At 35.4% G+C, this 10,938-nt stretch overlaps 1 protein-coding gene across 3 annotated transcripts; it reads left to right on the top strand.

Moving 5' to 3' along the window:
• The first annotated feature begins 3,455 nt into the window (after nt 1-3,455).
• LOC126726314 (BES1/BZR1 homolog protein 4-like) lies at nt 3,456-8,433 on the top strand. 3 transcript variants are annotated; one of them, XR_007655791.1, is made up of 4 exons: nt 3,457-3,912; nt 7,147-7,910; nt 8,009-8,142; nt 8,306-8,433. XR_007655791.1 is itself a non-coding variant. In XM_050431546.1 (3 exons), the coding sequence occupies exons 1-3, from the start codon at nt 3,697-3,699 to the stop codon at nt 8,010-8,012; spliced, it is 984 nt and encodes a 327-aa protein (XP_050287503.1). In that variant the 5' UTR covers nt 3,457-3,696; the 3' UTR covers nt 8,013-8,433. The 3 variants fall into 3 exon arrangements, 2 of the variants coding, with proteins under 2 accessions (XP_050287504.1, XP_050287503.1); XM_050431546.1 differs by having other exon boundaries at nt 8,009-8,433; XM_050431547.1 differs by lacking the exons at nt 8,009-8,142; nt 8,306-8,433 and having other exon boundaries at nt 3,456-3,912; nt 7,147-7,914.
• Nucleotides 8,434-10,938: the final 2,505 nt, after the last annotated feature.

The raw sequence follows: 10,938 nt of genomic DNA, 5'->3' as shown, positions 1-10,938 counted from the left end.
TCCAAACACATGGATGTATTTAAAATTAAACAAAATTTTTATTATAAAAATATAAATAATTAGTTAAATTAATTTTTTTTTAAGCATGTAACACATGCATTTATGCATACATATAGATATATTTAAAATTAAACACAATTTTTATCATAAAATATAGATAATTAGTCAAATTATTTTTTTAAAGTAAACGTAATTAGTCACATATTAAAATTCCTACCTAAATTTAATACTACTTATGATCATTTTTTTTAATTTTTAATAAAATAAAACATGTGGTGATTTTTGTTATGTGGTAATTTTTATTTTATTATTTTTTTCAGAAACATGTAGTGATTTTTATTGAGTATATGTGATTTTTTTTTTTAATTTATAGTTCATTAATATTAGATTCTTAGTATTTTGCACTCATTAACTCACTTGACACAAAGATTAAAAAACTTTGTTGAGGTAAAAAAAAAACCATGACACCAAGGCCCAAAGAAATAACACAAATGGACCAACCTCATGACAAGTAATCATAAAAGGGATGAATTCACCACAAAGAAAAGGATGGTAAGCCCAGAAGATTTAAAGCCCAAAAATCCACGGAAGGAAAAGCTTAGCCTACCAGGATCTGGGGATCGAGGAGAGTCCAGCAGAAAGAGCTGGGCCGGGATCCCCAAGGGCTGCCAAAGACTCGGGATCCTTGGGACGTGCAGCACAGCTGAGGTAGGATTGAGACAGCTCAAAGGAAGTACCAAAAAAGTACAAGGAACAAAGGACAGACATATCCTTCTCAAGCACCCAATGATACAGTAAGGAGTCAGAAGGCATGAAGTCACCGTTCGTGAACAAAGGGGGTGGTACTTCAGGGAAGCCAGAACGAAGAGTTATAAGGGGAAGTGGCTGGAAAAACCTTTAACCCAGTAGGAAAGGATTCCGACCACTTGGGAAAAATGACAAGAAAAGGGATAACCAAAAGCTAAAAAAGTAAGGAGCCAAAAGCTGAGGTCAGCTATCGAAGGGCACCTCGGAATGGAAAGTCAGCAAGGGACTTTCAGGGAGACAGCACCAAAAGGAGAGAATTATGAGGAATAAGGAAAGGACCAGCCTTTTGAGTGACTTGCACAGCACAAGCTCTGATGCCTAGGGGAGCAAAAGAGAGAAATTTGTGGTACCTTGGAACCTTACCATGACACTATAAAAGGGGAAGATAGCCAGCATTGAAGGGGCACTGGGGCAGTAGGGAACGATAACAAAATCATTGAGAAAACTCTATCAAAATTTAGAGAAAGTAGTAAAAGAAAGAGAAATACTCCCCGGTATCCCAACACAGCCACTATAAAACATACTCAAATTTAAAGAGATTCAAACTTTGCAAGTCTTGGAGGCTTGAATAGCTATCTAAGTCTGTAATTTTTGAGCTTATTTGAACCTTGTAATACGTCTTAGTGAGCACATTGTAATCCATAATTAAGAAAATAATCAAATATTTCATATTGACTTGAGTATCCCTAACAGTCATTGTGTGTTTTAGATGAGACACATGACGCAAAATTAGATTTTAATTGAATTCCAATTTGAAATTTAATTGGATTTTCTCTTTACTTTACCTATTATTATATATTTTAGATTAACGAATTGTATGTCAATAATTGTGATATATATTATGACTCTAGTCTTATTTTATATATATGTATATAAAAGAAAATTACTTCTGCCATTAGGTTATGACAACTAACCATGTTATTGTTATTATTAATAGCCAGGCTAATGTTTAGATTATTGTAGAGGTTTTTGTTAACAAGTGCACAAATGCATTTATTAAGGAAGAATCTAATGAATCATACTATATTGAAAAGTAGCAAAAAGTAAATAAATAAACAAATATTCAATGCAAAAGAGGAATATTTAGATAAAGTTCATAAGTTTACACAAGTAGCAGTCCGACACTCCAAGAGTGCCTAGTTTAATACATCTCCCTTAAGTAGCTATCGTACGCAAAAGCTGGGCATGTGTTATATTCCAAAATTTTGCTTTGCTAGATGCTTTTCCTTTTAGCTAGTCCATCTATTTTGTTGTTTGCCTCACAAAACAGATGATGAGGATGGACAATCCATTCGCGAGCCTAGAGATTCTTGCAATCACATATCAAGGGAGCAATATCTATTATCTAGTGCATAAACACCATCTTTTGTTAGCTAATGTAAAACAAGACTTGAATAAATTTGAAGATTATTATATTTAAATCTCATATATATTCCATGCTAATCTGTGTCTTGCAAACCATATTTTAGTTATATTGTTGGTTGTAATACCAAATTGTAAAGAGAAACTTCTAATCTACTGTCCATTAGAATTTCTAAGCACACCCTCCCCTGCTTTACCTAAATTACTTGAAGAACTACCATCCGTATTTAAGGATGAGGTCACATATTACTTTATTGGGAGATTCACTTGATTAACTTTGGCTCTTTCATTTCCAAGTTTTATTTATTTATTTTTATAGGATATAAGATATAGTAAATTTCTTTAATTGAATGTTTTGCAATTCTCCAAATATAAGCTAATCGATTACAATTAAAAAAAAAAAAAAAAACTCAATCTTTTGCATGAAGGTAGTTAAAGTATTGTAAAATGTATGGTACATGATTTTAGTATTTAATTTGCTACTGCCAAATAACCCTTTCGAATCACTTGGAATGGACACTACATGCACACATGATTCTTTTGTTTTTGGGAGGATGTAAGGGACAGTCTGGTGACTCTGATCAGTCTGATCCAGCTACCAATGCGAAAATTAGTACAATTATTTTTACCATTTTTTTTTTTTTTTTGTGTGTAGAATCGAAATTAAACTTTATTAGGCTTGTTATTTAATATGTTAGGCTACAATTTGGTGCAAATGAGATTCAGCACAAGAAAAATATTTTGTTGGACTTCTTTGTATCCGATTATATGGTCCAAACCAACCCAAGCCAAACTTAACTTATTATATATAAGTAGCTTTAATTACTTGTGTCCAATCCACCATCCCTAAAAACAAATTTTGACCGTTTGATTTGATTTTAATTAGTAGTATTTTCAAACTTTTCTTGTGGGGGTGTGAAATTGACCGTTTGGAATTTTAGTGGTGTACAAAGAAATCTTCCTCTTGATTTTCCATTATGAGAAGACTAATCATAGCCTTATCCCTTTAATTTTTTTTCATGCAATTCCCCAAATTACCCTCCCCTCCCCTTTAAGGCTTTAACCACACCTTTACTCCCATCAAAAACGACGCCGTCTCGTCCCACATCATGCCACCCTCACTCTCTCTCTCTTTATAAAAAGCCTAAACACGTGTTAGTCCCGTGATTCCGGAACAAAAAGCCTGTTGTGTTGTAGTGGCACTCTCGTAAATTTAGCGAATATCCATGGGCCAATTACAATCATTCCCTCTTATTTAGCTCACCTGCCTCAAAACTCCCTATTTCTCTTTAGTCTTTATTTAACCACTCTCTCTGACCGGACTAAGGAAGAAAAAAAAAAAAAAAAAAAAAAAAAGAAAAAAGCGCCAACCTTGTTTTACTCTGATTTTCCGTTTGGTTCCCGAGAATCATTGGAATTTTCTCTGGGAAAATTTTTCATCAGTGTTATGTGAAGCAGGTTTGTTGGTTTTCTTCTTCATCTTCTTCAAGTTCGAGCTAGTTTAAAATCGTGGAGGAGGAGTGGAAAATGACGTCGGGGACGAGAATGCCGACGTGGAAGGAGAGAGAAAACAACAAGAGGAGAGAGAGGAGGAGGCGAGCGATCGCGGCGAAGATCTACGCAGGTCTGAGAATGTACGGTAACTACAAGCTCCCGAAGCACTGCGACAACAACGAGGTCCTCAAAGCTCTCTGCAACGAGGCCGGTTGGACCGTCGAAGAAGACGGCACCACATACCGAAAGGTACACAAGTTTCTTCTTCTTCCTCTACTTTTTTTTTCTCGGTATGTTTATGCGCGCACGTTAGCAAAGTACTGTAGAGCTCAGATAAACGAGCGCCAGCGTCGGTGGTGTCAGATTACTGATAATCCACCTGATCTAACGTGATCGACGGCTGTGATTGATTGTATGTATGTACTGGCGGTACGATACAGATCTGAGAGAGAGAGAGAGAGAGAGAGAGAGAGAGTCTGTTAGTTTTTCTTCTCTTTCTTTATCGCTAAGCGCAAGAATTTTAAGATTCGATGAACAAACAATACCCTGAGAATCTGAGACAGACCGGGCAGGAACTTTCTCTGAAGGACGAAAATGCCCCCCGGTCAAACAACCGAATATTCAGCGACTACTACTTTTCAAGGGTAGTTTCGTCAGTTTATGACCACAACTATCTCTGCTTTAATGCAACTGAATGTTTCCTCTTTTTTTTTTTTGTAACTTTCCTTTTTTTCCAGTGCCTGTGGCTGTGACTATGTTGGAAGGGTAGTCTCGTCATGTTTGTGTTTTTTTTTTTTTTTTTTCAGTCTGGTCCGGTTTTCCTTTTTCGGATATTAAGAGCTGTTTGGCATACAAATATATGATTTCAGTTTTTAAATAACATTACACACAATTTCACATATTTTTCAATCACAAATAATTTCACGCATTTTTATAAAACAACAAAATATATATTTTCAATCACATGTACCAAAATCCCCCCAGATATCCGAGCACTTTGTGCGGTTCTCGTGAAATTACTTTTCCCTCGGCTACATTAATTTACCGTTAACCTTCCGAATCTGCCACTGCAACTGGGCACGTGCGCAGGGGTATTGCTGTTATTTTAATGCGGTAATGGGTTTTCTCTGTGACCAATCAGGAACGAGGAAATTAGGGATCTAATCTAGCTTTTGTTTAGTGGGTAATTAATTATCCTAGATTCCCGGGGTAATATGTACGAGTAACACTTGATTGTGAGCATGGCATTTGATGGTGTGGGGGGGCCCAGATAGTGTTGTTAATGATAGATTATTAATGAAAAAAAGTTTGTTTACTCTCATTAATTATTGTTAATTAAAGTGAAATTTTCCTTGGATTCCCTTTTTTTTTTAATTAATGAATTGGTGGGTGTTTTTTTTATTTTATTTTTATTTTTATTATTAAGGTTGAGCAACAAGTTACTACAAGTCTACAAGCTAGCTAGCTAGCGTGTCTGATATAAACACACAATTGTGAATTGTTTGACATTAAGAAAAGGATTTGGTCTGGTTGCAATTACATAATTGCCATCGTGCCTTTACTTTTTTTAGGTAGTAAAAGCGTGTCGTGCAGTGGCTGGCGGGGGGTGTTTTTGATTAAGGAACATGGTGATGGATAGCTTGTCTGTTGTAAGCACACAATTGTTGACATTGAGGAAAGATATTTGGTATTGGTTGCAATCTACATTATTGCCATTATGCCTTTAAATACTATTGTTGCAGTTAATGCTCTCTATTCTAATCTTGGGTTGTTTTGACCCTTCTGAACTTGGACTAAACATAGCTTGGTGCAATGTACTGGGAGGAATAATGTTAAATGGTAGAACAATCAGGGTGTGTTAAAGGGTGGTTTAAGTGTTTGGAGAAAACCCCAGAAATTAATTTTTGATTGGAGGCATAGGATGAGCAGAATTATGCTTTTACTGTTTTGAGAGTGATGAAATGATGATACGAGGGTCTTGGTACCAAAATGAGACAGTAGGTGATCACAATGTGATCTTTAAATGTTTCTCTTATTAATATACTTTGTTCAATCACTTGGGGATCCTGCCCTTCTGAATCCTTTAGGCGCATTTTATTGAATAATCCCATTTTGGTTTGTTTTGCATTTTAAGGTGCAAGTCCAGTTTGAAAAAGGAAATTTTGGGTAGTTGGTCTCACCGTATTACTGAAAGTAGGAGTTCATTGTAAGGTGCATTATACTTTCAGTTCTATACTTATACTTTCGGTTCTATACTTAATTAATATAATTTCTTATATATAGAAAAATCTGCATTATACTTTTACTTCCAATTGTGTTGTTACCGTTCATTATAATAGTCCCTGCCCCTTCTGCTTGGAGTAAATAGCTTCAATTAGAAAGATAAGTTTAATCAAAGAAATATATAAAGCAAAGGGTTAATCGAAATTCTATGGGATGTTCAAATGCTTCTAGCCTTCATGATGGTTTAATTTTGACCCAGACAAAGGCTGAGTGATAATTTGATAGTGTTTTTGCCATTGACATGATCATTTCATTTGTAATTTGTTTTGTTGAGGATCAGAACTTTCAATCCATCAACATCTGTTACACAAGCATTAGAAAAGGAAGGGAGAGGGGCATTATTAGAAAATTCTTACACTCATGAGTGGCACAATCAAAGCTATCATGAACCATGTTCAAGTAACTCTCAGCTAAAAGAAAAATAAAAAATCGTGGTGCATAGAAAATATTTTGTTTTTAATTTGCAATTTAGAAGTCATGCTTGGATCTCTGCAACTTCATTTTCATGTCTTTGTGTGTGTGTGTGTGTGTGTGTTTTGTGTGTGTGTGTGTGTGTGTGCGTGTGTTGGGGGCTGGGGGTAAGTTATATTACCAAAATAAGGGAGAAGATTTACAACTAAGTTGAAAACAAGCATTAGGGAGCCCTATTCCTAATGCACCCAATACACCTTTTTATTTTTGATAATCCCCAATACACCTAATCCTTTTGTCAAGGGGTACATTTAAGAGGCAACAATACAGCTAACCTCACAATCTGAGAGGGTAAGAAAAGAACATGACATGCATTTAGGACACGTACACCACAAGACACAAGAGAATCTAGGTAATCTATCTCCAAGATTTTGGCTCTCAGCCTGAGAGCATAGGCAATCTTATACAGAAGGATCATGTGGTAGTATCAAAAGAACCCTTGGTAGGATCTTCTACCACACCCCTCTTCCTCTGTGGATTTGGATTTTTGGAGCTACTCTTCTTTGCTATTGTGGAAAGACAGTAAAGGCTTTCTCTAGAGCCATCTTGAGTGTACAGATTCTCTCATTCATACTTTTGTCCTCTGGACCAAGTCATTTTTCATGTTTTGTAGTTTTAGGTATTACTATTTGTCGTGTATCTTAATTCTCTTTAGCAGACTTTTAAACAATTTTGAATTATTTGCTTTGACAGTCATCAGCAACAATAAGACTTTTTGCTTTTGTGCAGGGATGCAAACCTGTTGATCGAATGGACATTATGGGTGGATCTACTTCTGCAAGTCCATGCTCATCCTACCAACCGAGCCCATGTGCATCTTACAATCCAAGTCCTGGCTCATCTTCCTTCCCAAGCCCAGTCTCTTCACGTTATGCTGCCAATGCCAAGGGTAATGCTGATGCCGATTCGCTCATCCCATGGCTGAAAAATCTTTCATCAAGCTCATCATCAGCATCATCCAAGCTCCCCTACCATCTTAATGTCCATGGAGGTTCCATAAGTGCTCCAGTCACCCCTCCATTGAGCTCCCCAACAGCCCGAACTCCCAGAACCAAAAATGACTGGGATGATCCAACTGTTGCCCCATCATGGGCTGGGCAACACTATTCTTTCCTGCCCTCGTCTACCCCTCCAAGTCCTGGCCGTCAGGGCCTGCCTGATTCACGGTGGCTTGCTGGTATCCAAATTCCCCAAAGCGGGCCATCATCTCCCACATTTAGTCTTGTATCACCAAACCCATTTGGATTTATGGAGGAGGCTTTCTCAGGTGGAGGGTCTCGGATGTGGACTCCTGGGCAGAGTGGCACATGCTCTCCTGCAATACCTGCAGGCATTGATCACACCTCAGACGTTCCAATGTCAGATGGGATTGCTGCTGAATTTGCATTTGGAAGTAATACAACTGGATTGGTGAAGCCCTGGGAAGGAGAAAGGATCCATGAGGAATGTGTATCTGATGATCTTGAACTTACACTTGGGAGCTCTAGAACTAGGTAACTTGGAATAGATTTGTGGCTAAATGGATACAGCTGTGGAATGATCCCTTGTTTACCTCCTTTTTTGTATATTAATGATTGTTTTGGTGGTGCAGGTAGAGAGGCTCAACAGAAGTTGGTAGTGCAAATTATCCATTGGTCTCTTGGTTTGGGTCTTCCTTCTTGTGCAAAATTCAAGTCCCATGTCCCTGGTTGTTTCCATTGGCAAGGCATGCCAGTTAGAAGTACAGTGAGTAGGAGCAGCTTCTTTTCTAGTTTTTCCATCCATTTTCTGTTCCCCCTTCATCCATAAAAATAGAGAACAAAAAATTAAATTATAAATAGTTCATGGTGGTGCTTTGCCCCTTCAGTTCAATTCTTTCTTCTAATTTTCTTTTTTCATTTTTTCTTAGAGAGGAAGTTTCGTTTATGGATTTCTTGTTGGTTGCTGGAGTGATTTCATGTTTGTGATTGAAAGGGATTTTGGATGTCAAGATTAACTGAATGATTATGGAGTTACTAACTACACTAGTGCAATTAATGGCGTGTCCTCTCTCTCTTTCTCTCTCTCTCTCTCTCTCAGCAATGTGAGAATGCTTTGTAATTTTTGTAAGTTGCTTTGATATTTCCTGTCTGTGTGACAGGCTTTGAAAACTGAATAGGACTTGTGAATTATAATCAAACATGACATGATACATCTTGCAATGAATGGAAAATTGTCAACTCTATTTTAGTGGAAAAGGAATCTTGAGGGAAGATAGGTGTTCCCAGATTATTTTGACTGCACTCAGCCAAAAAAAAAAAAAAAGAAATAAAAGAAAGATTAGTTTGACTGTAGTTTTCACTAGATATATAATAATGGAATTTAGTGCATGGATTCCCTTTTTGACATATGGGAGATGATGACTAAAATTGTCTTCGCACAACGGTAGTAACTTGTGAAGGGAACCGGTGGGTCTGCATTTCAGGTCTTTTCATTGACTGGAGGAAAAACTTTCATGAGGGGAATCTCTTTCGACTTGGGTATTGATTTGAAGAACACTTGGGTGATGGAGAGATTTCCTAATGAAATAAGTTAGTTAATCTCCATGAATACATTAAGGTGACTACCTACTCTGAAAAGTGTGTATATCCCAAATAAAATGACATGGATAAGGCAATCTTTCCTTAATTAGGAATATAAATAAAATTCCTTTAAGCTAACGATAACACAATAGAAGTAAAATAACAAAATTTAGGAACAATTTAACACAATAAACTTCTTAGACGTCTCCATTAGAAATACTACATTGTGTCATGCTTCTAGTATTTTGTGTCCTTTTAGCGTAACCAACACAAACGGTTTTTCTATAACACAGCCATGCAATTGCTGCATTTAAAGCTCTAAATCCATGTCAAGAACATTACCCTTGAAATCTATGCCAGACGCATTCCATAACAAGCTCTAAAGCTTCCCAGCCCAAAGACGAGGTCTCCAGTTCTCCTCCACGATCAAAAAGTAAAAGAACCAAGTGTAATTACTGCACCACCATAAAGAACAGGCTCATCATACTAATGGTAATAATTTTCAGGCGTAGAAGAAAGGGTTGGTTCACTTCCATATTCTTTTGTTAATGGGCTATACAAAAAGCCCTCCCTTGGTTCTCCTTGTCTGTGGAGGTGACACATCTTGGTCCAGTAACACACACGAGTAAAAAAGGCTGGGGGTTTAAAAACACTAGTAAAATGCAGAGAGTAAAGAAGCCAAGCCGAATCAAATCATTAAAAGTTTAAGATTGATCCTTTAGTTTTATTACGTACATGAGCTGAGCTTTAGCTCAAAATTACATATTCAAGTTTGATTTTTTTTTTTTTTTGGTCGAATAAACTCGAACTTGTTTACGAATTACTTGATTAATTTATTTTTTTCTCGTATATAGTATATATTATGATTTAATTTTTTTAACCGTTCACAAACATATGCTAATAATTATTAATTAAATTCTAATTAAAATTATATTATTCAAATTAATTAGATAGAAAGATTTTTGTTTATAAACTTGTATAGATTAGATTCACCAACTTTTAATTATTATAAATTATATATAATTTTTACTATAAAATGACCTATTTATATTATCAATAATTTGTTATATTTTGAACTTATTAACAAACTTGCACAATCCAATCTCAACTATTTATAAGTATCCTCTCTCTCTCTCTCTCTCTCTCTCTCTCTCTATATATATATATATATATATATACTATATATAGGTATATTTTAAACATTTATACATATAAAAATATAGCACTATATATAATTTAATCAATCCTCATACTCAAGTTTGTTCACGAGTACATTATTATTTTTGAGTTTGGTTTATTTAATTGTTAATCCTAAATTTAGAATTGAGTTTTCTCATTTGTTAAATAAACTAACATAAATAAGTTTAGTTTTGAATCAAACCCAAATTGTTGATTAATAACTTGATTCATTTACTGTCCTAGTAAAAGAGATTAAGAATATGAAAGTTAGGGTTGTAAATGAACCAAGTTGTTCATAAATAGCTTGGACTTGGTTTGATAAAAAACTCATTTATGTTTGTTTGTTTGTTTATAAACAAGTTAAACTTGAGTCTTAATTTTAGGTTTATTTAATAAACAAATCGAGCCTAAGCAAAAAAAAAAAAAAAAAATTGTTCATGAACATGCTCGTGAACAATAGGGCTTGATAAAAAATAAGCCTAACTTAGGTTGGTTTATGAGCTTGAAAAATAAACTGATATCTTACTAAACTTTTAATTAATTGGGAGTTAGGACCTTATGTCTAAATTAAATAGGCTTAATAATATGCTTAATATAAGTTTGATAATATACTTGTATTGTATCTCGAGCTCAAAAGCTTGATATTGAACTTGAGCTCTGTAACTAATGAATCAAGTTAAACCAAACTGAGTTCAAACTATTGAACTATTTAACAAGCTTAAGCTCAAACATAGTTTCTAGACTTAGTTCAACCTCAAGCCAAACTCAAACATTTTATATTTGTTGACAAATATCGGTTGGT

Source organism: Quercus robur, chromosome 5 (genome assembly GCF_932294415.1).
Source record: "Quercus robur chromosome 5, dhQueRobu3.1, whole genome shotgun sequence".
Taxonomy (NCBI): domain Eukaryota; kingdom Viridiplantae; phylum Streptophyta; class Magnoliopsida; order Fagales; family Fagaceae; genus Quercus; species Quercus robur.
Note: the sequence above shows the minus strand (reverse complement) of the source record. Positions and strands in the feature narration are given on the sequence as shown.

Excerpts from the sequence above, each read along its gene's own strand:
- LOC126726314 (XM_050431546.1), top strand. The coding sequence starts at position 3,697 with ATGACGTCGGGGACGAGAATGCCGACGTGGAAGGAGAGAGAAAACAAC. Across the intron at positions 3,913-7,146 it reads ACGGCACCACATACCGAAAG|GGATGCAAACCTGTTGATCG; the intron begins GTACACAAGTTT and ends GCTTTTGTGCAG.